The sequence below is a fragment of the Oryctolagus cuniculus genome, chromosome 18 (genome assembly GCF_964237555.1).
Source record: "Oryctolagus cuniculus chromosome 18, mOryCun1.1, whole genome shotgun sequence".
Taxonomy (NCBI): Eukaryota; Metazoa; Chordata; class Mammalia; order Lagomorpha; family Leporidae; genus Oryctolagus; species Oryctolagus cuniculus.
Genome location: NC_091449.1, coordinates 66,393,226 through 66,419,151, shown reverse-complemented (window position 1 = coordinate 66,419,151; position 25,926 = coordinate 66,393,226). Strand labels below are relative to the sequence as shown.

General features: G+C 61.7%; 1 protein-coding gene across 2 annotated transcripts; it reads left to right on the top strand.

Annotated features, from left to right (window-relative positions):
• The first annotated feature begins 2 nt into the window (after window positions 1-2).
• ZDHHC7 (zinc finger DHHC-type palmitoyltransferase 7) lies at window positions 3-25,926 on the top strand. Of its 2 annotated transcripts, none has more exons than XM_051847355.2 (8): window positions 3-225; window positions 12,844-12,927; window positions 15,567-15,897; window positions 20,896-21,020; window positions 22,814-22,910; window positions 23,241-23,322; window positions 23,926-24,056; window positions 24,483-25,926. In XM_051847355.2, exons 3-8 carry the CDS (start codon window positions 15,583-15,585, stop codon window positions 24,657-24,659), a joined length of 927 nt encoding a protein of 308 aa, XP_051703315.1. In that variant the 5' UTR covers window positions 3-225; window positions 12,844-12,927; window positions 15,567-15,582; the 3' UTR covers window positions 24,660-25,926. The 2 variants fall into 2 exon arrangements, with proteins under 2 accessions (XP_051703315.1, XP_051703316.1); XM_051847356.2 differs by lacking the exon at window positions 3-225 and adding an exon at window positions 5,076-10,006.

The window sequence follows — 25,926 nt, the reverse complement described above, 5'->3', positions numbered from 1 at the left end:
CGGCCGCTCGGCCCGGCGCTCCAGCCAGGGCTGAGGGCTCGCGCGTCCGCCCGGCTTCGCCCTCTCCCGCCCGGCCCCGAGCCGAGCCGCGCCGCGCCGCGCCGCGGGGCCCGCTCCGGCCCGGCCATGAGCGCGGCCGCATGATGCGGCCCTGCCTCGGCTGCTGCAGCCGCCGCCGCCGCCCGGGAGGAGCCGCAGCGACGGGCGACCCCGCCCGGGCCTCGGGTGAGTGCGGGGGCCGCGCCGAGCCGGCGCTCACGCCCGCGGCGCAGCCGCTCCCCGGAGCCCCGCGGGCTCTGCGCCGGCGCCCGGCCTCTCCTTGCGGCTCCCGGCCGCCGTCGCGGTCGGGCCCGAGGCGCAGCCCCGCTGCTTGCCTGGCTTCGGGCGGCGCGCTCCGCTCCCGCGCGGCTAATGAGGGGGTGGTTTTATGGTTGTTTATGGGCACGGATTACAATGGGCTTTCTCGCACGTGGCCCTGGGGCTTCTGCAACGCCCGTGTCCCTCCCCGCCTTGTGCGGCGTTTACTCGGTGCCCGCCTTCCGGGCCGTGGATAGGGCGGCCCTCGGGGGGCTGTAGGCGGTGGAGACAGCCATGCGCTGGTGAACAACCGCTGTCTGAGGACGGCCGGACTGCTGCCTGCTCGGCTGCGCTGTCCGGGCTGCGGCCGCCCTGGTCCGAGTGCAGACGGCGCCGTGCGCGGCAGCGCTCCGTGCCTGCGGCGATCGGCTCTGCTCCGGCTGCCCCCGTGCGCTGGACGTGGAAGTCCGGCTCCATCGCTTCCGGCTCTGGGTGGTGACCGCGAGCTGCCCTCACCTGAAGTCCCCGGAGTCACCTTGGTCCGCGTGCCCGCGGGGCGGCTGGCCGGCTGCCGACCGGGAAGTGGCGCTCGCCCCGGGGCGGCCCGAGGCTGGTGCTGTCCGGGAAACGCGTTTGTGCCCGCGCTGGGAAGCAGAAGGGGTGGAGACAGGGGTCTGGATTTGGCCTGCTGGAGGGAGGTAGACTGGTTGACGCACACCCGGGAGTGGCGGGGTGGGACACAAGGGGCCAGCGTGGCTGGGCGCCCCGAGCTGCCTCTGACCTGCCCAGAGCAGGCCGATGAAGTGGAGCCTGGCGCCCCGCTCCTACTGCGCTGTGACACGGAGCCTCCTGCAGGGAGCGGGGTGTGGGAGAGCAGCGCTCGCTGCCCTGACCTTTCCAAAGATTTGTTTGTTTAATTGAAAGAGTTACACAGAAGGGAGGCAGAGAGAGAGGCCTTCCACCCTCTGGTTCACTCCCCAATTGGCCGCAAAGCCAGGAGGCAGGAGCTTCTTCCGGGTCCCCCGCGTGGGTGCAGGGGCCCAAGGACTTGGGCCATCTTCTGCTGCTTTCCCAGGCCACAGCAGGAAGCTGGATGGGAAGTGGAGTAGCTGGGCCTCGCACCAGCGTCTGTATGGGATGCCGGCAGTGCAGGCGGTGGCTTCACCCGCTGCGCCACAGCGCCGGCCCCATGCCGCGACCTTTGGTGCAGACCTAACTTTCAACTTCTCGCAGGAACTGCTGCCTGCCGGCCTGGACTCGCGATGATGTAAGTCGTTCAGTCGTGGTTCATGTGAGCAAAGAGCACTGGGCAGACTTCCCGTGCGCAGCCGGCGTTGGGCTGAGCTCGCAGTGTCCTGCGTGGAGAACTGCACACACAGATCTGCAGCAGCAGGAAAGAGGAGGGCGGTGCTGTGGCAGGGTAAAACCCATAGGGACGCCGGTTCGAGTCCGGCTGCTCCACTTCTGATCCAGCTCTCTGCTGTGGCCTGGGAAAGCAGTAGAAGATGGCCCTGCACCTGTGCGGGAGACCTGGAGGAAGCTCCTGGCTCCTGGCTTCAGATCGGTGCGGCTCCGGCCATTGCAGCATCTGGGCAGTGGGTCTTCCATCTGCTGGTTCACGCCCGGGATGGCCACAACAGCCAGGGCCTGGCTAGGCTGTAGCCAGGAGCTTCATCCGCGTCTCCCAGTGGATGGTAGGGGCCCAGCCATCTTCCGCTGCCTTTCTCATTCGCAAGGAGTTGGATTGGAAATGGAGCAGCCGGGACACAGGCAGCGCCTACGTGGGATGTCCGCGTTGCAGGCCGCGACTTTACCCGCTACACAAAGATGCCGGTCCTGGGCTATGTTTCTTTAGAAAAAGCCACTTTGGAGCTGGCATTTGGCAAAGTGAGTGAGACATTGCTCAGGATGGCCCCTCCCATGGTGGGGTACCTGGGTTCATAGCCCGGTTCCACTCCTGATTCCAGCTTCCGGGCGGTGGGTTAGGGTACCAGGGTCTCTGCATCCTCGTGGGAGACCTGGATTGGGCGCCCAGCTCCTGAACCGGCAAATGGGAGCTGTCTGTCTGCCTCTCAGATAGATAAAAATAAATACACTCATTAATTAAACAGTTTTAATTGGGGTCCAAGTACTGGAGCAGAGTGTGAAGTGTAAGGTCAAGGTGCGTTCTCACTGGGCATGCTTGTTCCCAAAGCAGTCTTCAGAGTGGGCGTTCCCAGCTGGCCTGGCCCTTCAGCTGGGAGCTGTGAGAAGCGTTCAGCTAGCTGCAGAGTTTGGGGGCACAGCCCACAGGAAGGCCTCACGGAACTCGAGGTGTGTATGTCACCGTTAGGGTGTATTAAGGGAAAGGCTGCAAATAAAACCAGTCCTGAGCAGAAGCCTGCGGGGCGGAGTCAGGGAAGTGGCATGTGACCAGAGCCCTGGTCGCTCCCCTGTGCCATCAGGGCGGCCCTGGTGCATGCCCGGGGCCCTGGTCACCCTCTCTGTGCCGTCAGGGCTGCCCTGGTGCGTGCTCGGGGCCTGGTCGCCCTCCCTGTGCCGTCAGGGTGGCCCTGGTGCGTGCCCGGGGCCCTGGTCGCCCTCCCTGTGCCGTCAGGGCGGCCCTGGTGCGTGCCCGGGGCCCTGGTCACCCTCTCTGTGCCGTCAGGGCTGCCCTGGTGCGTGCTCGGGGCCTGGTCGCCCTCCCTGTGCCGTCAGGGTGGCCCTGGTGCGTGCCCGGGGCCCTGGTCACCCTCTCTGTGCCGTCAGGGCGGCCCTGGTGCGTGCTCGGGGCCTGGTCACCCTCTCTGTGCCGTCAGGGCTGCCCTGGTGCGTGCTCGGGGCCTGGTCGCCCTCCCTGTGCCGTCAGGGCGGCCCTGGTGCGTGCCCGGGGCCCTGGTCGCCCTCCCTGTGCCGTCAGGGCGGCCCTGGTGCGTGCCCGGGGCCCTGGTCGCCCTCCCTGTGCCGTCAGGGCGGCCCTGGTGTGTGCCCGGGGCCCTGGTCACCCTCTCTGTGCCGTCAGGGTGGCCCTGGTGCATGCCTGGGGCCTGGTCGCCCTCTCTGTGCCATCAGGGTGGCCCTGGTGTGTGCCCGGGGCCCTAGCTGGCCCCCCGTGCTGTCAGGGCAGCCCTGGTGCGTGCCCAGGGCCCTGGCCGCTGCCCCTGTGCCATCACGGCAGCCGAGATGCGTGCCCGGGGCCCTGGCTGCTCCCCTGTGCCGTCAGGGCGGCCGTGGTGAATGTTCGCGTCCCAGGGACGCTCACCTGAGCACCGCTGTCCCGTTTCGCGAGGCCTCCGTTACGTGAGCCTGGCTGATGGATGGACTGCTCTTGCGGCTGATCTGTTTCTGTGTAGACACTGTGTGACCCCAGCTCCCCCTCAGATCACATTTTTTTTGTCTTTTGGATGTGGCCAGACCCCACCCTAAATCACGTTGCTGGCCAAGGACAGAAGCCAGTCCTTTTTCTGATATGGTTGATTGAAAAAAAATTATTTTTTTAAAAAGATTTTTTTATCTGTGAGGCAGAATTAGAGAGAGAGAGAAGTTCATCTGCTGGGTCACCCTGCAAATGGCCGCAGTGGCTGGAGTTGGGCCAATTCGAAGCCAGGAACTTCTTCTGGATCTCCCACGCGGGTACCGGGGCCCAAGCGCTTGGGCCATCCTCCACTGCTTTCCCAGGCCACAGCAGGGAGCTGGATCGGAAGAGGAGCAGCCGGGACTTAAACTGGAGCCTGTGGGGGTGCCAGTGCTATAAGCGGATGCTTCACCTACTACACCATAGCACCACCCTTAGATGATTATTATTTTTGATTGATTGATTTGAAAGGCAGAGTCAGAGAGAGAAAGGTCTTCTGTCTGGTGGTTCACTCTCCAAATGGCCACAGCTGCCAGAGTTGGACCTTTGTGAAGCCAGGAGCTTCCTCCAGGTCTCCCACGTGGGTGCAGGGGCCCCAGCACTCGGGCCGTCTTGTGCTGCTTTCCCAGGCACATTATCAAGGAGCTGGATTGGAAGTGGAGCAGCCAGAACTCCAACCGGTGCCCATCTAGGCTGCCAGTGCCACAGGCAGCAGCCTCACCCTCTGGGCCACAGCACCGCCCCAGGGTTAAATTCTTTACCACATGGCACCCTCCTGCTTTCCTCGGCCTTGACAGATGGCGTAGATGCTGCAGGAGGAAGGAGCTGGGAGAGTCCTGACCTTGGTTTCCTCTGACGCGCGTGTGCCTCAGCTCCTGTCAGTCTCCCACCCCAGCTGCCGAGGAAGGGAGAGCCCTGCGTCGTCGTGTCCGTGCCTTGGGCCCTGTCATGGGGCTGAGTAGCGTTCACTGTTACTCGCCGCGTGGTCTTCCCTTTCCCTTGCTTCCTTACCTCCATCTACAGACCTGTGCTAACCTTGCTACTCTTAGTTCTGGGCGCCACCAGCTTCTGATCCATTCCTGAAAAACATTTGCTAGAATCCTTTTAATCCTTTCATAAGATCCGAGTTCCTATGGGGCCAGTATCAGGCCTTCTGTTGTTTCAGTATCATATAGTTCTTTTTTAAGGATTTGTTTGAAAGAGATACAGAGAGAGAGGAAGAGACAGAGATCTCCTGTCCGTTGGTTCACTCTCCAGGTGGCCACAAGAGCCAGGACTGGGCAGGCCGAAGCCCGGCGCCCAGAACTCCATCCAGATCTCCTGTGTGGTGGCGTGGGCCCATGCACTTGAGCCGTCCTCAGGATGCATTAGCAAGAAACCGGATCAGAAGTGCAGCTGGGGCTTCACCTGCTGCACCACACTCCTGCCTCTTCCAGTGTCTCTCTCTCTTTTTTTTTTTTTTTTAAGATTTTTTAAATTTATTTAAAAGGTAGAGTTATAGACAGACAGAGAGAAAGGTCTTCTGTCCACTGATTCACTCCCCAAATGGCTGCAAAGGCCAGAGCTGGGCTGATCTGAAGCCAGGAGCAGGAGCTTCCTCTGGGTCTCCCAGATGGATGCCGGAGCCCAAGCACTTGGGCCATCCTCCACTGCTTTCCCAGGCCAAGCAGAAAGCTGGATCGGAAGAGGAGCAGCCGGGACTCAAACTGGTGCCCATATGGGATGGCGGCACTGCAGGCAGGGGATTAACCTACCGCGCCACAGCACAGGCCCCCAGTGTCTCTTGAGACGAGCAGCAGTGTCATGGACGTACTTTGAGCCCTGAGAATTCTGTGTGTCCCACACCCATTTACTCCTCCCGGAATGCAGTGTAAAGCCCTTGCTCTGGGAGGCGGTGCTTTGGTGGAGGCGCCAGTGGGTCCTGGCTGCACCTTCACAGCCTGTGTGTGTGACAAGCTGCCCACTGGCTGTCCAGGACTCGGTTTCCTTGTCCTGAAGATGAATCCGGCGCCCCAACCGGGATTAGAACCCGGTGTGCTGGCGCCGCAGGCAGAGGATTAGCCTAGTGAGCCGCGGCGCTGCCCCCCCCCCCCCATAGTGTTTGTATAATCCACACTGCCCAGGAACTTTGTGAAGTATTCTGATTCGCTGGTGTGTCAGTTTCCTATTTTGGATTTCGATGAACCTGGCGTCGACGTTGTAGGAGTCCGTTTCCTGTTAAACAGCGTTGTGCTGAGGAAGGTGTGGGAGAGGTGGGGCCACCGGTCTGACGCGTGCTCAGCCGTCCCCTGGGAATGCCGGGGTTCATTCTGGATGTCGAGTTCTCGAGGTGTCGTTACCTTGCTGGGATTTTTGCAAGTAGCTGCCTTTGCCTCTCAGAGTTAGGCTGTGGCCCTGGCGACAGGCCTCACATACGTCTCCTGCGTGTCTGGCTTCTCCCCACTCTGCCTCGTCTCCCTCCAGCGTAGCCCCTGCTCTCTGGAGCACGCTCAGCGAACGCTGTGGAGGCTGGAACGTACGGAGGACCTGCTGCTGGGCCCGGGAGAGGTCTGCAGACGGGAGTGGTTTCAGGGATTGGCGTGATCTGATTGGTTCCTGTGAAGGGCCACGCTGGGTGCTGAGAGGGGCCTGGCTGCTGGGAGAGGAGAGGCACTGAGTGTAGAAAGGGGCTGGCTGGGAGAGGGCATGAGTCGTGCCACACATGAGTTCACGGTACCTTGTTGGGGGGAGACGGAAGAGGTAGTCAGATCGGGCAGAGCCCACAGCACGTGCTGACGTGGGGCGGTAGGACGAAGCCATGCATGAGGGGTGGGTCTGTTTCTGGTGTCGGCAGCTCGATGGTCTGGGCCCGGTGTTGCTCCGGGAAGAGTGGGCTCTGAGGATGGGCGTGGTGCTTCCCTGCTGACCCCCGGCCCCCGGCCCCCGGCCGCAGTCGCTTTCCAGGTGCAGTGTTCTTTTTCCACTGCCTGGGGCTGAGGCCCCCTGGGATTATTTCTGGACCGCATGTAGATTTGGTAGTTAAGGGGGAATCCGGGATCAAGCCTGGCATCTCCCCGTGTACAGAGATCCGTGGAGAAATGTCTGGTAAGAGAGTGGGTGTGGCTAGCAGGAAACCGTGCAGGCTGCGCTCCCCGCCCACCACGGGGTTGGCTCCATCTCTCCAGGCCCACACTTCCTCGGCTGCCTCATGTGTTCTCTCCGTTTGCCATAGTTTTGATTTGGGCTGTCCGAGTGCTTTTCTGTATTTAGAGTGATTGAGCATTTTAATAGAAAAGGCCTTTATAAGAGGGTTCAACACAGTTCCTGTGCGGTGTGCCTGAGATGCCAGAAGGGGTTGAGAGTCGGCTTTAGTTGGGTTGGTACTCTCCTTCGGATGCGGGAACGTGACAAGGAATACCACGTTGCTGTGGCGGACAGTGCTGGTTTGAAAGCATAAACCGCGTGTTTGCTGCTGGGCTGGGGACGCGGTGACGGGGGCGCTCTGGGTAGCTCATCTGAGTGCTGTGACGAGGGCCTGGCGCTCTAGTCCCTCACCCGACTCGGGTTCGCTGTATCACAGGGCCGCTGACCTGAGTGCTCGGCCGTCTTTCTCCCATCAGCTCGGCCTCTCTGCACCAGCCTGTTGGCGTGGCCACCTACAAGGGTTTACCGTTCCCTGTGACACTCGGCTTTCTCCCGGCCTCTGCCCTGCCCGTCCACCTCCTCTGGGTCCTCCTCAGTCCCTGCAGGCCACCTGTGTCGCAGTGGTCATCATAGGCGCCTGCTGCCGCACGCGGGGCTTGGGTCAGCCACCCCGACTCGGGTGCTTGCTCCCGTGGCATCCCGGGAGTGCTTCATCGGCTCAGCCTGTCCCTGCCTTGTCTTTCCAGTTTCCTCACAGCTTCTTTCTCTCCCACCCTTTCCTTCTCTAGGGCTCCTTGTCCTGGGTGTGCAAACCTGGACCCTCATTTTTTTTTTCCGAGAGATTTATTCATGTATCTGAAAGGCAGTGTCACACAGAGGAGGGAGAGACAGAGGGAGGCATCCTCCGTTTGTGGATTCATTCCCGAGATGGCTGCAACATCTGCACTGGGCTGGGCCAGGCTGAAGCCAGGAGGGAGGAGCTCCTTCCGGGTCTCCCACAGGGGTGCAGGGGCCCAAGCACTTGGGCATCCTCCACTGCTTTCCCAGGCACGTTAGCAGGGAGCTGGATCAGAAGTGGAGCAGACAGCGGCTCAACCTGCCCTACCACAATGCTGGCCCCTACCTTATCCTTTAAAAATAGAAGCTTGCCTTGAACCTACATTGCTTTTGTAGTTGCAAGAAAAGTTCAAAGTACAAAATTAGGAAGAACGAACGGGGGCCACGTAGCTTCGTGCTTTCAGTCCGAGGTTTCAGTCGGCCAGCGGGGCGCACGCGCTGTTCAGCTTCCGCGCAGCTGCTTCGTGGGCGTGGTCACCCCAGAGAGCAGCACCGGAGGGGTGGGGTGCAGGGACCTGGGGTTGACTCTGATACTTCACTCGCTGTCGCTGGGTGGGTCCTTAAATCCTGTGGAACTAAGGGGGCTTCCCTGAAAAGTGGGGGGACCAGGAACTGCTTAAGGATCGTCGCGAACACTGGATGACACACGAGGGGTGTTTTTTGTTTTTTTTGTTTGTTTTTTGGTTTGTTTTTTTTTTTTTTTTTTTTTTTTTTTTTTTTTTTGACAGGCAGAGTGGACAGTGAGAGAGAGAGACAGAGAGAAAGGTCTTCCTTTGCCGTTGGTTCACCCTCCAATGGCCGCCGCAGCCGGTGCACCGCGCTGATCCGATGGCAGGAGCCAGGTGCTTCTCCTGGTCTCCCATGGGGTGCAGGGCCCAAGTACTTAGGCCATCCTCCACTGCCCTCCCTGGCCACAGCAGAGAGCTAGACTGGAAGAGGGGCAACCTGGACAGAATCCGGCGCCCTGACCAGAATCCGGTGCCCCGACTGGGACTAGAACCCCAGGGTGCCGTCGCCGCAGGCAGAGGATTAGCCTAGTGAGTCACGGCGCCGGCCCACACCCTTTTCCTTCTAGCTGTAGATGACCATCACATGCTTGCAGTTTGAAACATTTGCTTCTTTGTGTTTCTCACCACTCAGTCTCCTGTCTTAGCACTTAGTTACTGAAACAGGAGGAAGAGGCCTGCGGCGACCCAGCTGGCCCTGGGTGCTCCATCGGGGTGCTCCATCGGGTGGTCGGCTGCTGCGGACTTTGGGGCCCGCCAGCCCTCCCCCTCCAGGACGCCCTGGCCTGCCCACTTCCTCCCTTTCCTGCCTGTGTTGCCCAGGCTCCCAGCCTTGCACCTCTGTGCAGGGGCCTCTCGTTCTGGGTCAGCTCTGTGAGCCTCCCCTGCGCCTCAGCTCCCATGAACCCCAAGTTCCAGAAGCTGGAGGCCCTGGGGCAGAAACGCTGGCGGCACTGCCCCCTGGCGTTCCCCCATTGGCCGCCGCGCCAGGCCCTGTCCCCGCCTTTGCCTCCGTGGTCTCTGCTGGCTGCTAGTCTTCCTCCTGCCAGCGTGCTCTCTCCTCAATGTCATCCATGTTCCCAAGTTCTGGTGCCACCTGCTGCAGCCACGCGGCGCTCAGAGGGCTTGCTTAGCGAGCCGCAGCCCAGGCCTTCCGTCACGCCCTCCTTTGCGCCGTGTGCCCTGTTCCTCTGTGCACCTCCCGTGCTGTCCTCTTGTCCGTGCCTGGCTCCTCTGCAGGGCCCACCCAGGCTGTCGTCACTGTCGATACGTTCTCTGTTCTCTAGACAGAATTAGCTTCGTGGTCCCCTCCTGGTGTGGGGAACAGCACCTGGCGCAGTGTTCTACGAGGCCGCTCCTGTGCCTTGGGTTCCAGGCCCCGCCCACGGCTGTTGGAATCAGGCAGATCCCTGGCGGCATCGCCGTGTGCTGCCTGTCCGTGCCTGCGGCAGCTCGCTTACTTCTGTGTTGTATCGGTCACCAGTGGGCGTGTGAGTAGTGACGCGCTGATGAGTCCGCACAGCTTGAGTTCTCACATAAACACGGCTCCAGACCCGAGGGGAGACCTCGTCAGCAGGGCAGGAACGCTAAAGTGATTACACCCTGGCTTTTTAGTAGTGGCTGGTCACCACAGAACGCCGCTGTCTTTGTTTACTTGCTTGTTTTCAGTGCCTTAATGAGAAACACGTTTCTGCTCACAGTCAAGGAAGATGGTGAGGGAGGAGTTTCAGACTGCTTGAAGTGAGATAAAAATAGACACGAGGCGGTTCCGGACGCTGAGGAGCGGTGCGTGCGGCTGCCTGTTCCCTCTCCCCTTCGTCGTGCCACAGTGCCTGTGCTGGTTACCCCCCTCCCAGTAGCGTGGCGGTCAGGGCGCGAGCACTGTGTGATGAGACATGCAGTGCGCAAGGTAAGTGTGTACTTCACTGGTGTGCGTGTTTTTTAAAGATGTATTTATTTTATTTTGAAGTCAGAGTTACACAGAGAGAAGAGAAGCAGAGAAAGAGAGAAAGAGAAAGAGAGATCTTCCATCCGCTGGTTCATTCCCCAATTGGCTGCAACAGCCAGAGCTGTGCTGATCCAAAGCCAGGATCCAGGAGCTTCTTCCCCGTCTCCCACGCCGGTGCAGGGGCCCAAGGACCTGGACCATCTTCTACTGCTTTCCCAGGCCATAGCAGAGAGCTGGATCGGAAGTGGAGCAGCCAGGATTTGAACCGGCACCCATATGGGATGCTGGCAGTGCAGGCAACAGCTTTACCCACTACAGCACAGTGCCAGCCCCTCATTGGTGTTTTTTAACAGCTCGTTGAATTTCGTCTTACAAACACATATTGTGTGGTGGGTGCTGTGGCACAGCGGGTAAAGCGGCCACCTGCAGTGCCGGCATCCCATGTGGGCACCAGTTATAGTCCCAGCTGCTCCTCTTCTGACGCAGCTCTCCGCTGTGGCCTGGGAGAGCAGTGGAAGATGGCCCAAGTGCTTGGGCCCCCGCACCCCCATGGGAGACCCAGAGTAAGCTCATAGCTCCTGGCTTCGAATCAGCCCAGCTCTGACAGTTGCAGCAATTTGGGGAGTGAACCAGCAAATGGAAGACCTCTCTCTGCTTCTGCCTCTCTGTAACTCTGCCTTTCAAATAAATAAATCTTTAAAAAAGACACACACATTGCTGTGTCACCTGCCTCCCTGTCTAGGTGTAGCCATCAGCTGAGCGTGACCTTGGGCTTGTGCTCAGACCCTGCTCTGTTCTTCGCAGGTGGAGTGGTCTTCCTGGCTGCGGGTGGAGACACTGCGCGCTCCTCTGGCCTCTTGTGCCCAGCACAGCATCTTAGAGATCTGTGCTGCGGCTTCTATCGGGGATCCTTCCCTTCTTTGCAGAAGCGCGTCGGTTTATGAGGATACACAGTGGTTAAAAGTCACCTCCTGTTGATGAACACTCGGGGGTTTCTAGTTTCGGGATATAAAGCTGCTGTGAGCGGTTTTTCTTTTTTAAGATTTACTTATTTGCGAGGCAGAGTTACAAAGAGGGAGGGAGAGACAGAGAGATCTCCCCATTTGGCTGCAAGAGCCGGAGCTGGGCCGATCTGAAGCTAGGAGCTTCTTCCAGTCTCCCACGTGGGTACAGGGGCCCATAGACTTGGGCCATCTTCCACTGCTTCCCAGGCCACAGCAGAGAGCTGGATTGGAAGTGAAGCAGCCGGGACTCGAACCGGTGCCCACATGGGATGCTTGTGCCACAGCGCCAGTCCCCTATGAAGGGATCTAGTACAAGTTTTGCGTTCGTTTTTCTTGGGTAAACACCTAGCAGTAGAACTGCTGAGTCATGGGGTCAGCGTTTACCGTTACTTTTTAACGTCGGATTGGGTATTTTGTCTCATTGCAGAAATCCTGCTGCATACCTAACGCTTACAAGTGGCAGTCCTATAGCTTGCAAGCCAGTTTCAGATTTTAAGATTTATTTAATTGAAAGAGAGAGGGGGAACCAGAGATCTTCCATCGGCTGGTTCACGCCCCAAATGGCTGCAACCTAGGCCTGGGCGGGGCCAAAGCCAGGAGCTCCACTTGGTCTCCCTCATGGGTGGCAGGCGCCCAAGGACGTGGGCCAGCTTCTGCTTTCCCAGGAAGCTGATGGGAAGCAGAGCAGACGGGCACTCTGGTACGAGAGCAGGGAGTCTTGGGGTGGCTTAACCCGCTATGCCAGAACGCCAGCCCCTGGTTTCAGATTCTAAATGTCGTTCACACGAGCTCACTGGAAAACAATTCAAAATGCTATTGGCCGGTGCCGCGGCTCACTTGGCTAATCCTCCGCCTGCGGCGCCGGCACCTCGGGTTCTAGTCCAGGTTGGGGCGCTGGGTTCTAGTCCCGGCTGCTCCTCTTCCAGGCCAGCTCTCTGCTGTGGCCTGGGAGTGCAGTGGAGGATGGCCCAAGTGCTTGGGGCCTGCATCCCATGGGAGACCAGGAGAAGCACCTGGCTCCTGGCTTCGGATCAGTGCAGCGCCGAGTGAACCAACGGAAGGAAGACCTTTCTCTCTCTCTCTCACTGTCTATATAACTCTACCTGTCAAATAAAAAAAATGCTATTAAGCATTTCAAGTTGTTGCCCATTGCACAGGTACTTAAATAAACGTACTGGGTGGTACCTCATTCTAAAGCTGCCTCGGTTCTTTAAGCAGCTCGGGATCCACCCTGAGCTGGCGTGGAGGGGCCTGCGTGCACGCCCTGCCGAGGGACGCCTCCTGAGGAATCTGGCAGTGGCTGGAGTGGGCAGAGGCCGCTGTAGCAGAGCCTGGCCCTGGTGGGGGCGGGGCACACAGGAAGCCGAGCGAGCTCTGGGGTCTTGGGAGACGCACCAGAGCGTGTGCGATGATGGCAGGAGCCCGCCTCTTGTGCACCCCCAGCCCGTTCACCGTCTCCCCCTCGCGCCTCCTGGTGAGCTGGTCTGGGGCTTCCCACTTCTCTCGCCCCTTCAGTGCAGCGGTGGATGGTTGAAATAAAGGCTAGCCAGGTTGGGTCTGGGTGGCCCCTGGGGTCCTCCCTGAGGGTGCTGGCTCACAGACTCGTAGTAAAAGCAGGAGGCCAACCTGGACAGATTCAGCTAAGTCGCTCGCGTCCGGCACAACTTAGATGAGCAGCGACTCCTCACTTAAGCGAGTTCCCAGTGACAGAGCTTCGTGGCAGGGAATGCGTGTCACTTCTGTACACTCTGAAAGGACTTGGTAACGAGGGAGCTGTCCTTCCTTGTCTTCCAGATCCTGTCACTCGGCAGCATGCGCCTCCAGACCCTGACCAGCAGGCGCCGAGCGTCCCCGTGATGCTCAGCGGCCGGCTCTGAGGTGAGTGTGCCGGCACAGGGCCGCCTTCCCGCCGTCGGGGTTGGTCCTTGGAGAAGGAGTCTGCATTGAGTGGGAGGAAGCGGGATGTGCGGGTGTCCCGGGACGCGAGGGGTCTGCCGCTGGCCTCAGCGTCTGGGAGACGGCGCTTCGTGGCGCGTGGGGATGCAGAGACAGGCTTGGGGGCGCAGGCAGGATGCCATCAGGTCACCAGCGAAGGAGAAAGACGGTGTGGCGGGCCCGTGCCTGCCTCTTGGAGACGGGCTTCCGCAGGGGCCGAGGGGGCGTGAGCGGGGCTGGCTCCCAGAAGCCTGTGCGTTCCGGTGTTGTGTCGCTGTTGCAGGGAGCTCCCAGGGTTCGGAGCGGGCTCAGTGTGGAGGAGAGCTTTCTCCGTTTCCTCCCCTCCCTTCCCGTTGCACTAATGAAGGGTGCTGCAGTGACTCAGCGGACGCGGCGCCCTTGGCACCGGGACGCGTCCAGCCTGACCTTGCTGCGGTCCGCGGTCGCTTTCCGGAGACGCAGTGACACGGGGCTCACAGGTTGTCCTGCGGCTGACTTGCAGTGGGAGTGTGGACCTCCACAGAGCACGGGCTCTCAGGGTCTGGGTGCCACCGGCCTAGCACAGCCGGTGTTGGGGTTCCTGTGCGGATGCCCTGCCGTCGGCACCCCCGCAGGGGCTGCGTCCTGTTCTCTCAGGCCCTGCACGGAGGCTGTGCTGCACTGGCTCAGATGTGGGCCTGTGCGCCTGGCAGGGACTCCAGGCCCTGCTTTCTGCGTGGAACTTGACGCCATCAGCCTCGTGCCCTGTGGAACCGTGGCTTGTCCTGCTGCCCAGCCAAGCACCCCTCCCTGTGGGGCGTGGCCCTGAGACGGAACCGTGAAGCAGGGTGGCCCTGGCTCAGTCCTTGGTGCTCTGAGCCCTGGATGGCGAGTCCCTGAGAAACTGACAGTGAAATCACCAGGCCAGTGGGGTCTGAGGCCGCGTCTGGTATTGAGCTGCCCTCAGCAAGCGTGCCCTTGGCTGTGCCAGACAGCGCAGGTGCACAGGGGGACCACTGGTGGGCGGCAGGGAGACCTCGGGCGGGCGGAGAGGTGTGCAGGACTGCCCTGGGTACAGAGGTGAGTGAGAGGAGGCCTGAAGAGGGCGCAGGCGTTTCCTCTCCCCTGTGAGCAGACGACGCCAGCAACTCTGGCCACGAGTGCCGCTCCTCCATGGAACCCCGATGGGAGAAGGCCGCACGTGGAGGAGGGTCACTAGGAAAAGTACGTTTTAGTTCCTGAAGCCAGATGCTGGATATAAAAATACAGGGAAGGTCTCACAGGAATGACTTTGGCGGAGGAGTCGATACCTGAAGGAAACTTGAACAAGATTCAAACAGCGTGAGGGGCCTTCTAGAAACAGGGCTCAAGGGCTGAAGACAGTGGAGAGAAATTGGGAACCTGCCACAGAAACATGGCCACGTGGTGCCAGAGCGAGCGAGGCGCCGGCGTCCGGGCAACGCTGGCCTCCCCTGTGAGTGCTGGCGCAGGTCCTGGCTGCCACACTGGGGAAGCAGCAGAACGTGGCCCCTCCACCCCGGGGTTCCAGGCTCCTGGCTGTGGCCTAGCTCGGCCCTGGCCGTTACAGCCATTTGGGGAGTGAGCCAGTGGATGGAAGGTCCTTCTGGCTCTCCCTCCCTCTCTCCAACTCTTTCAAATTAATAAGTCTTTAAAAAAAAATCTTAAAAAGGAAAAGAAGAGGGAGAAATGGGAGTGAACGGGGAACAGAGAGGGGCCAGGTGCGAACCGTGAGCTCCGCGAGCAGGCACCCGTGTGAAACAGTGGGCGGCCGGGCATGGCTGGTCGGCGTCGGGGAGTGCTCTTCGGGGGTGCTGTGTGCATCCCGTGCGGGACTCTGGGGCGCAGGCTGCTGTTCTATGTTGCGCAGACTGGACCTCTGACCCTGCGTGGCTGTGTCGCCGTGGAGGTGACAGTTTTGTGTTGTAGGCAGAACCTGTACTGTGCGGTTTAGTGTGTCTAGACAGTAAAACAAGAATGTGAAAGGTTGGGAAACTCACATCTTAACTGGTTCTGTTCTTTTCTGCTGTGTGCATTTAGACAAACACATCACATTGAGTGTTCAAGTGGGTGTGTGCAGGAGTGGGTGTGTGTATTTGTGTGAGTGGTGTGTTTGAGAGAGGTGTGTGTGTGTGTGTATGAGCTGTGTGCAGGGGTGTGTGTGAGCTTGTGTGTGTATATGAGTGTGTGCAGGGGTGTGCTTGAGTTTTGTGTATGTGCGAGCTTTGTGTGTTCAGGGGTGTGAGCTTATGTGTATATGAGCTGTGTGCAGGGGTGTGCTCGTGTGTGTATCAGCTGTGCAGGGGTGTGTGCGAGCTGATGTATGTACATGTGAGCTGTGTGCAGGGATGTGTGTGAGCTGGTGTGTATGTGTGTGCGAGCTGATGTGTGTACATGTGAGCTGTGTGCAGGAGTGTGTGTGCAGGGATGTGTGTGAGCTGGTGTGTTTATGTGCAGGGGGTGTGTGAGCTGGTGTGTTTACGTGCAGGGGGTGTGTGAGCTGGTGTGTTCATGCGCAGGGGTGTGTGCAAGCTTCTGCGTGCGTGTGCGTGTCCTGTGAGCCTCACCGGCTGTCGCCCCTGCAGGGTGCGCCGGGAAACCATGCAGCCATCAGGACACCGACTCCGGGACGTCGAGCACCACCCGCTGCTGACTGAGAATGACAACTACGACTCCTCGTCCTCCTCGTCCTCCGAGGCCGACCTGGCGGACCGGGTGTGGTTCATCCGCGACGGCTGCGGCATGGTCTGCGCCGTCATGACGTGGCTTCTGGTCGTCTACGCGGACTTCGTGGTGACCTTCGTCATGCTGCTGCCCTCCAAGGACTTCTGGTACTCCGTGGTCAACGGGGTCGTCTTCAACTGCCTGGCGGTGCTCGCCCTGTCCTCGCACCTGCGGACCATGCTCACCGACCCCGTGAGTGCGCACTGGGGCAGGGCCCTGCCCCGGAGGCCGCGGGCTGTTGCTTCACCTCTTTCTCTGCTAGCTGGGGAGGAAGCTTGCTGAGCCAGGAGTGAGGTCGTGGCCCACGGGCGCTGTGGCCTACGGCTGTTTGCTCATGGGGAGAGACTGCCAGACAAGGGTGCTTGGCAGCTCTCTGGTTTAATCCTCTCTAACAGAGGAACATTTTTTTTTTTTTTTTTTTTGCCAAGGGCCATAAAGATGTTTATAGCATTATTCATAAACCATACAGAATTACCAACCCAGCAATTAGCCTGCTGTAGCTTTATTGAATTTCAGGTCCCATTGAGGCTGCCTCCGCAGGGCCTTCCCCACCCGTGCTCTCAGAGATGGGCTGAGGCCTGGGCTCGTCCGGTTCCGCCGCTTTGCTCCTCTTTGCTGACGTCTTCTGACAGGACGCGGCCGGTTTCCGTTCTTCAGGCTGAGGGTCAGAGGTATCCAGGACGCTTCCGGCCTGTGCTAAGACCGGGAGCAAACGGTGCCCTTGGTTATCCGGTCCCAGGCAGGGCTCAGCCTGCGCAGCCGAGAGGGGGGCTCCGGTGAGGAGGGGCGGCTGCTACTTGGAGGAAACCAGAGTGGAGGTCCCCAGGGCAGAGACCCTGTCGGCTGAGAACCGGCGGTGGTCGTGGCTTTGGCAGCTGGGAGCTGAGCTGCCGTGGGTGGGAGCCTCATCTGGCTGGGGTCTGACGGCGTCCTGCTCATTTCCGCGTTCCCGGCAGAACGCCCGCGGGCGCCACACCCGCCGCTGCCTGGAGCTGCCCTCGGTTGCTCCACTGTGGAGTGCGGCAGATCAGGGGTTTCTCTGGGAGGTTTCCCTGGAGGAGCTCTGTCCAGGTGACCGTCTCCCTGGCTGTGGCCCCAGGCAGGTCCCTGCCCGTGGGCGTCGTGCAAGGCTTCCTGCTGTGTGTGCGGGAGGCCCCGTGCAGTGGAGACGTCGCTCAGTGCCTCCTTAGCTCTGCTAACAGGGGCGTTTCTCCCTGGTTCCTCTAAACCTGCCGACACCCAGCAGCCAACCCCGTCCCACCTCTCCCCTCCCTTCTGGGAGGGCCTTTTTTTTTTTTTTTTTTTTTTTGACAGGCAGAGTGGACAGTGAGAGAGAGAGACAGAGAGAAAGGTCTTCCTTTGCCGTTGGTTCACCCTCCAATGGCTGCTGTGGCCGGCGTACCGCGCTGATCCGATGGCAGGAGCCAGGTACCTATCCTGGTCTCCCATGGGGTGCAGGGCCCAAGCACTTGGGCCATCCTCCACTGCACTCCCTGGCCACAGCGGAGAGCTGGCCTGGAAGAGGGGCAACCAGAATCCGGCGCCCCGACCGGGACTAAACCCGGTGTGCCAGCAGCAGATGAGTTCGGGGTGCTGCGTGTGTGCCGCTGCCGAGAACACAGAGCGCAGCCCGGCGCTAGGCTGGGGAGGAGCCGGGGGTCTGTGTTGGAGACGGAGCTGAGACGGGGTGCGTGAGGCGCAGCTGGCTGTGCCGAGACAGGGTGCACGCGTGTCAGGTTGCAGGCGTGAGGCGCGGCTGGCGGAGCTGAAAGCATCGCACGCCCCGGCGGCCTCAGGCCCTCACCACTAGCACGTGTGGACGCTTTTGTCACCCGTAGAGCAACCCCTCCCTGGCCCTGTCTGCTTTCGTCTCGGGCCTTGGCCGTCCTGGACGTGGCGCAGCAGTGGTCACACTGCGGGCGGCCGTGTCTGCTTCCCTCCGTAGTCCCTGTGTGCAGGTGTCGGCCTTCACTCCACGCATGCCTGTCCGTCGTCACCACCAGGTGATGGGCATCCGGGGTTTTCCGCTCTTCGGCCGTTCTGGATGGTGCTGCCGTGACGTCTGTGTGGCTGTTCACTTCTCGTGGGGACTTGAGGCGTGGACTCGCGGGTCATTGGCAGCAGCGCTCGGCCGAGCCAGGCCATGCTCAGCGGCTGCACTGCTGGCTCCACCAGCCCTGTCTGCGCCCTCACCAACCCTTGCTGCGCGCTGTGGTTTTGATTTGCATTTCCCTAACCACTAGCGATACTACGCATCTCTTCACAGGCCTGCAGGCTAGGTGTACGTCAGCTTCCAAGAAATGCTTAGCTGAGGCCTTTGTCCATTTGGGTGGCTCGCCTTCTGCCATGCTGCCTGTACCCCAGGGACATGCTGCAAAAGCCCCTGGGAGTCCGTGTACAGCCAGCCGGGGTCACGGTGTCTGAGGAGCCCCCGGGCGAGAGTGCCTCGGCCCTGCCTGTGGAGTGGGATGCCAGGAAGCGGAGGGACAGGCTGGAGGACGCCCTGTGCACGGTCTCTGGGGTCCCTGCACTTGGCACGCCGGCTCTCCTGGTACAGAGGGCAGAAGGGCCGCTGCACAGACCAGGCCCAGCTGACCCTGCGTCCACACTGTCCTGTGTGTTCTTCTCTCACCTGAGAGTGGGTGGGATCCGGGGGCGGGGGTCGCTGTCGCTATGGAGGAAATGGGCACTCTCCCTTGGGCCATTGCGGCAGGTGCTGTCGGCCTCCGCAGTGGCACTTGGGACCCCCTGGTGCACAGCATCGGCTCTGCCAGCCAGCCCCAAGGGCCTGGGTGACCGTGTTGGCCATGGGCTGGGGTCTGCAGCTGTGAGGGGCTGCTCCTGCTCTGGCCCAGCGTCCCCTCCAAACAGGCCCCCGGGAGCCCCTGGCTGCGCCTTGAGAGCCATCTCCGCTCAGCTCCTGTTGCACCAACTCCTCTCCCGTCTCCTGTCCTGGACGACACCTGCGTGTCTGAGATGGAGGTGCACACGGGCTCGGGGCTGTCAGGCCTCTGTAAAACCCGAGTGGCCTGCAGCAGAGTTGACACGCTTAACTGTCTAACAGAGAGAGACAGAGAAAGGTCTTCCTTTTTCCATTGGTTCACCCCCCAAGTGGCCGCTACGGCTGGCGCGTTGCGGGACAGAATCCGGCGCCCCGACGGGACTAGAACCCAGGGTGCCGGTGCTGCAGGCGGAGGATTAGCCTAGTGAGCCGCGGCGCCGGCCGACACCCTTAACTTCTGAGCTTCTCTGAACAGTTTGAGTGTTAGAAGCCGTGGGGTCTTGACCAGAACCGCTCCCACGATGGGGAAACAGGACTGCTCAGCCCTCGTGGGGAGGCCGGCTGCGGTCAGGCCAGGTGGCGACGCCACCCTCCCCCCGCGTCTCCTTCCTGTGATGTGTCTGCTACTGTGGGGTCCCTGCCCAGCTCTGCTCGGGGTCTCCCACGGCCCCTGCTGCCTCTTGCCACTCGTCCAGGCGTCCTCCCTTCATTCCTGCTGCCTGCATGGACTGCCGTCCCTGACCCCTCCCGGGGCCTGCTCTCCAGCGCTGTCGTTTCCCTGTGAGCCCAGGCCCTGGCTCGAGGCCTCTTCCCTACCTTGAAGCGCCAAGAACTGCCACGTGATTCTGCCTGCCGCCTCCAGTGCCACGGCTTCCAGAAGCGTCTCTCCCAGCGCGAGGCCATCGCAGGCATCCACTGCCCTGGGACGCAGCCTTCCTGCGTTTGGTTTTTGTTCTATAAGATTTAGTCCCTGGCACCCGCCCACCCCCAGTTCGCAGTGGAGGACTAAGGCGATGCAGAGCAGGATCCCCAGGGACAAGAAACACCTTCCAAAGGTTTTGCTCTCTCCTTCCCTCCGTCTTGCCAACTCCCAAGGCCCGAAGCTACACTCACTCATGCAAACACACAAAACCCCACTGCCCATTTTTTTGGACACCAGCACTCACCTGTAAGACATGCGGGCCCTGGGAGGAGCGAAGGTGTCCAAAGCCTGTGTGAGGACCCCAGAGTGGGGAGATGGCACGCCCCTTAATCTTCACACAAAGATAAGTGACGGAAGCAGGCACCCGGCTCTTCCCTTCTCACTGTTAACTACTTGCACGCCCTGGGCTCTGTACCTCATCCACCAGCCAAGGGCAGACGTTTGCACACGCCCACCCGCGGCACGTGGAGATGAGCTCTGTCCAGCATCCCTCACTCGGGGGTGGGGGTCCCTGAGGATCAGCGAAGGGTTGAGAGGGAACGCGGACAGAAGGGTTTGGCTTGAGCTCTGACCGAGGAGGCGGAGGCTGTAGGCGGGCACAGGTTTAGAACCGACACAGTTTCTGGGCTTTTGTTTCACGTGATTTCGCTAGGGGCTGCGGAACGGATGCCCCTCAGAGGGTCTCTGCTGATGACAGACTCGCTAACGGCCATCCTTAAAGGAGGCCCTGCCCAGCGGGGAAGCAGCAGCAGGAGCACGAACAGCTGGTGCAGGAGAGCTGGAGGCTCCCACAAGAACCCACGCGCTGTCCCCCCCCCCCCCCCGGCGTTGCTGCGTCTCCAGAGGAGGAGCGGGGGCGGAGCAGGACCCTAGACGTGGGTCTGGTATCGCTTTGTTCACGGCTCAGCTCTGCCGCCGACCGGATGTCCCCTCCCTGGGTCGCCAGCTGTGGTCCTGCTCCAGAGGGACGCCTGGCCCGCCTGCGGCTGGCTCCTCTGGCACTAGGGCCGCAGTGGGCAGGTTTGCGCGTGGAGGCACGCGGTGAGCCCGGCCGAGCGCCCGGTGTGGGGTGACGCTACAGCACGAGATAGGTCCACTTGGAGATCTGGTTTGCTGCTCCCTCGCGGCTGACAGGACAGCCCCGTGGCAGCATGGCCAGACCCCTCCCATGGGGCTGGGCACCGGGAGGGGCGGCACCAGCACCTTGTCCTGGCCTGTCCGCGGTAAGTTGGAGAGCCCACGGACGGTTTCTCAGTTTGCGGGGGAGGTAGTGGGGACTCGTTTTTGTGTGTATTTTCATGCTGGTTTTTGGTGGAACATAGAGCTCCCAGCCCGGTCAGGGTCACCGTCCTTCCTCGTGTTGTCGTCTGTAAGCGGCAGCTACAGCACCGCCTGTGGTTTGCTGACGGGAGCCTCAGGCCCTGCACACTCGCGGCTTGGGGCTCAGCTGCTTCTCGCCACGTCAGAGCGTCCTCCTTGCCCGCAGGGGGCGGTGCCCAAGGGAAACGCCACCAAGGAGCACATGGACAGCTTGCAGCTCAAGCCCGGGGAGGTGATCTACAAGTGCCCCAAGTGCTGCTGCATCAAGCCCGAGCGCGCCCACCACTGCAGGTACCGGCGGGAGCCCCAGCACCGGGAGGGCCGGAGCAGGCGGGCGGCGTCCCGCGGAGGCTGAGCAGCATCTGCCTTCACCCGGCTCCCGCTGACGCGGTCGCCCTCTGGTTTCTCCCTCACCCTGGCAGCCTGTGTGCTCCTGCAGGGGAGGCTGACGGGCGGTGCCTGCACTCCCCAAGTCATGGTCACAGGGCCCAACCACGGGGCGGGGCTGCACCTGCAGGGTGTCTTCCCTTCCTGGGTCGGATATGCCGAGATGAACGTCCGAGCATGAGCTGGGGACCATCTGATGGATGCCGGCAGGAGAGAACCAGAGTCCAGGGGGCTCTGTCTCCCTTACGGCTGCCGGGGGAAGTTCTAGAAGATTCACACCCACACAAGTGCCAGAAAAAGCAGAGGAAGGGGTGTAGTCAGAGTGGAGCAGTAACCCCGGGGGGAAGGAGGGTGGGGGGGACAACACGGCATGGGGCTGGACTGCCGTGGAGCCAGGGGCACGCGCCATGGGGCTGCTTCAGGGGACGACAGCCGTGTCCCAGAGCTTGGGGGGAGGCATAGAGCACAGAGCTGCTTCAGGGGACGATAGCCGTGTCCTAGCGCTGGGGGGGGGTGGCACAGAGCATGGGGCTGCTTGAGGGACAACAGCTGTGTCCTAGCGCTGGGGGGGGGGCACAGAGCATGGGGCTGCTTCAGGGGACGACAGCCGTGTCCTAGCGCTGGGGGGGACAGAGCATGGGGCTGCTTGGGGGACGACAGCTGTGTCCCAGAGCTGGGGAGGGGGACAGAGCACGGGGCTGCTTCAGGGGACAACAGCTGTGTCCTAGCGTTGTGGGGGGGTGGCACAGAGCATGGGGCTGCTTGAGGGACAACAGCTGTGTCCTAGCGCTGGGGGGGGGGGACAGAGCATGGGGCTGCTTCAGGGGACCACAGCCGTGTCCTAGCGTTGTGGGGGGGGGGGACAGAGCACGGGGCTGCTTCAGGGGACGACATCCATGTCCTAGCGCTGGGGGGGGGGACAGAGCACAGGGCTGCTTCAGGGGACCACAGCGTGTCCCAGAGCTGGGGAGGGGGCACAGAGCACGGGGCTGCTTCAGGGGACCACAGCCGTGTCCTAGCGCTGGGGAGGGGGCACAGAGCATGGGGCTGCTTGGGGGACGACAGCCGTGTCCCGACACTGGGGGGCGGGGTCACTGGCTCGTGTGTGCCGCGGGTGAACTTTGATGGCTTGCAGAGCACAATAAATCTGTGTAAAAAGGTGAAATGGGAACTTTGGGCAGGTCACGGGTGATGGGCAGGTTACGGGTGATGGGCAGGTTACGGGTGATGGGCACACAGACATCAGGCTGAGAAGCTGAGGTGGGGAGAGGTGACGCCGTGCAGCCGTCCCTGGCGTGAGGAGGTGTGCTGCCCTGGGTGTTGGGCTCAGTGTGGTGACACGCGCGAGCTCCCTGAAACACAGCTGACAGCGAATCAGCTTCAAGTCAGTCAGGTGGCCTTGGGCGTGGCAGGAACACGCTCAGTGAGCGGTCAGCTTTTGTGTTTCATTGAAGGGGACTTTTAACTTGCAGGCTTGCAGCTCTGGGCCCTTGACTGGTCGGGTTGTGTCGGGAGGGCTTGGGAACCTGGGGCGCGTGGCTCTGGGGAGCAGACCTTGCGTTCCCCGGCTCTGAGCCTTCCAGCAGCGGCGAGGCTGCACTGTGGCGGCCGCCCCGTCCACCTCCCCGGCTTTCCCGCAGTTACGGTGCCCTGGCGTGTCTCGGGCGTGGGTGCTGAATACACACTCTGCTTTTCAGTATTTGCAAAAGGTGTATTCGGAAGATGGATCACCACTGCCCGTGGGTGAACAACTGTGTGGGGGAGAAGAACCAGAGGTTCTTTGTGCTCTTCACCGTGAGTACCGCCGCCGCCGAGTGTGAAGCCCTTTAGCCAGAAGCTCCCCTGGTGGGGGGTTATTCAGACCCCAGACGTGGGAGGGCGGCCCCACGGGCAGACTGGGCCGCCTGACTGCCGGTGCTCGCCGGGCCTTGTTCCCCGTCGGGCCGCATGCCGCTGTTGCTGACCGCGTGGTGACTTCACTTGGTCCACTGTGGTCCTGGGCAGGCGGCAGGCAGCCTCTGGTCCTCCGCTCGCGCTGCGGAGGCGCCAGCGTGGCGTGCGTCTCCGCCGCTGCTCCTGGGAGATCGCGTGGCTGCATTGCTAACCGGCTCCCCTTCCTTGTAGATGTACATAGCGCTGTCGTCCATCCACGCTCTGATCCTCTGTGGGCTGCAGTTCATCTCCTGCGTCCGTGGGCAGTGGACTGGTGAGCCGACTCCGTGGGTCACGTTACGGGGGCCGAGGGGCAGCTATACGGGAGGCAGGCACTGTGGCTGTCATCACTATTTATTTCCTTAGGCTTCAGCGTGGCCATTTTGCCGAGGTACTGAGGTCACATAATTGTGGTCACCTCCAACGGCGCGTGTATTCGTGTCTGCAGACGCTTGAGGCTGGGGGAGCACAGGTTTCTCTCACCAGACCTTGTGCGTGTTTTCTGGGTGGCCGGCTGGCCACTGCCAAGGGCGGCCTCAGTGTTGACTGGGTGACCTCGGCAGGGGTGCCGGAGCCGGTTCTTGGCTGTCCAGCCGAAGTGCAGCTCCTTCCCACCCCAGGGAACACGTGCTGCCCGGCGTTGGCCGCGCTGTAAAAGCAGTTCCGTACCCAGATACTCACAGTGGGCGTGGCAGCCTCAGGAGGTGGGGTGTGCGCCTTCCCCTGCCCCTCGGGCACGGCGGCCGTGCCTGCTGGCAGCGTGAGACTTCCCCGGGAGCTGGCCCGGCGGCCCCGGGGCTCCTCTCTGAGCTGAGACCACGCCCCGCCCCGTGACATGCTCCTGTGCACGCGGTCCCAGCCACGCTCTCGTCCACAGAGTGCAGCGACTTCTCTCCCCCGATAACTGTAATCCTGTTGATCTTCCTGTGCCTTGAGGGGCTTCTGTTCTTCACGTTCACGGCCGTCATGTTCGGCACCCAGATCCACTCGATATGCAACGACGAGACGGTAGGCTGTGCCCCGCCCCGTGCACGGGGGGGGGGGGGGGACGCCGCGTCAGCGGAGGTCTGGAGGGGCGTGGGTCCCCGTGTCTGCTGCTCTGTCGTCACACACGCGTGCGCGAGCTTCCAGTCTCGGGAGGGCCAGGCCGGGCCCCAGCAGCGCCAGCATTCACCGTGTGCCGCGGGTGGAGTTGGCGCTCGGTGTTGGTGTGGAGTCAGACAGCAGTGAGGCTGGCCGTGCTCCTGCAGCCTGTGGGGCCGGGGCTGGGGTCGGGGCCGGGCTGCAAGGGGAGCCCACGCTTGCTGGAGCCGCCCTCTCTCCATGGTGTGGGAGGCGGAAGCTTGGCGGCGGCCCCCGTTACGGCCGTGTGGTCTGACCCGGCCTGCCAGGGCGTCCCAGAGCTGCCGCCCACCCGCCTGCCTCTGCTTGCAGGAGATCGAGAGGTTGAAAAGCGAGAAGCCCACGTGGGAGCGGAGGCTGCGGTGGGAAGGGATGAAGTCCGTCTTTGGGGGGCCCCCCTCGCTGCTCTGGATGAACCCCTTTGTTGGCTTCCGACTGCGACGGCTACAGACGAGACCCAGGAAGGGAGGCGCCGAGTTCTCCGTGTGAGGCCGCCCGCCGGGCTGGAGCTCAGCCACGTTCCGTCACTCACTCGGGGTCTGCAGGGTCCGCGGCTCCCTGGCCTCCGTGACCCCTGGGCAAGCTGAGGCCTTGTCCGTGCCGCTGACCGGAGGGCAGCTGGATCCGTTAGGAATTCTTGCGATCACAGGGGTTGCTGAGTCCTGTGTACTGAGCTCTCTTCAGTCTCACTGCAGGGAACAAGAATTCTGCACGCGGGCGTGTCAGGGCGTCCCCCGGCGCTTCACCACGGCTGGGTGCCTCGCACGGACGGGCAGCTTCCGGCACATGGCCCGCTGCCCGGCGCAGGCCCCCAGGCCTCTTCCAGAAGTCCGTGTGCGTGTGTGTGCACTGTGCGTGTGTGCATGTGTGTCCCACAGCAGTGTTCAGGCGCCGTGACCTCCAGCGGCCGTGTCCGGCGGACAAGCTGTTCTGCGGACGCCGAGGCCTCAGGGAAGGGGCGGGCGCGGCGCTACGGCGCACTCCCTGTGGACGTACTGCGGGCAGAGCGCGTCTCGATCCAAAGAACAGGCGTGCGCGCTTCCCTGGGCCCCTGCTCCCCTTTAGTTAAACATCTAGACAGCGGCTGAGGGCCGTGGAACTGGGTTGGTTTTTTTTTCATGTTCCAACCAAATTAGCAGTGTAGACAGGCACCTCAGCGAGACAGGCGGCGGCCTCGTGCCGTGCAGTGCCGTGCTGACACAGGTGTGGGGAGAAGCAGGGGCCGCTGAGGGGACCCCCGGCCAGGTGGTGACAGACTTGGCCAGAACGCAAACAGCTCCCCTCGGGGACTTGCCTTAACTCGCCGGCCGCGTCCAGCAGTGGCTTGTGACAGTCCAGGGCTTCCGCTGGGTCTCCCCGCCGGGGGCTGTTCTGTTTGTCTTAATTACCCCACACCCTGTCCTGGCCAGGGCTTCTGCCACTGCCAAGGCAGCCCAGGCAACCCGCTGGGGGCACGGGCCAGCTGAGCGAGCAGACCGGGAGTTGGCAGGGCACCGGCCGTGTCACAGCAGGGGGACAGACGCAGCTGGGGGGCCAGGAGCCAGATCTGCTTCCGGAGATGGCTTGCATCTTCATTTGCACACCTGGGTGGTTCGCGTGTCCTGGGCTCTGGCGTGAGGCTGTCCTCTGTCAGTGGAGTCCCGCAGCGGCTGAGCCCTGTGCGGCTCGGCAAGTCTGTGCACACCCAGGATTCTTGAGTTGTCAACCTCTTCTTGCAATGTAACTTTTTTATGAAATAAAGTAACCAATGACAGTT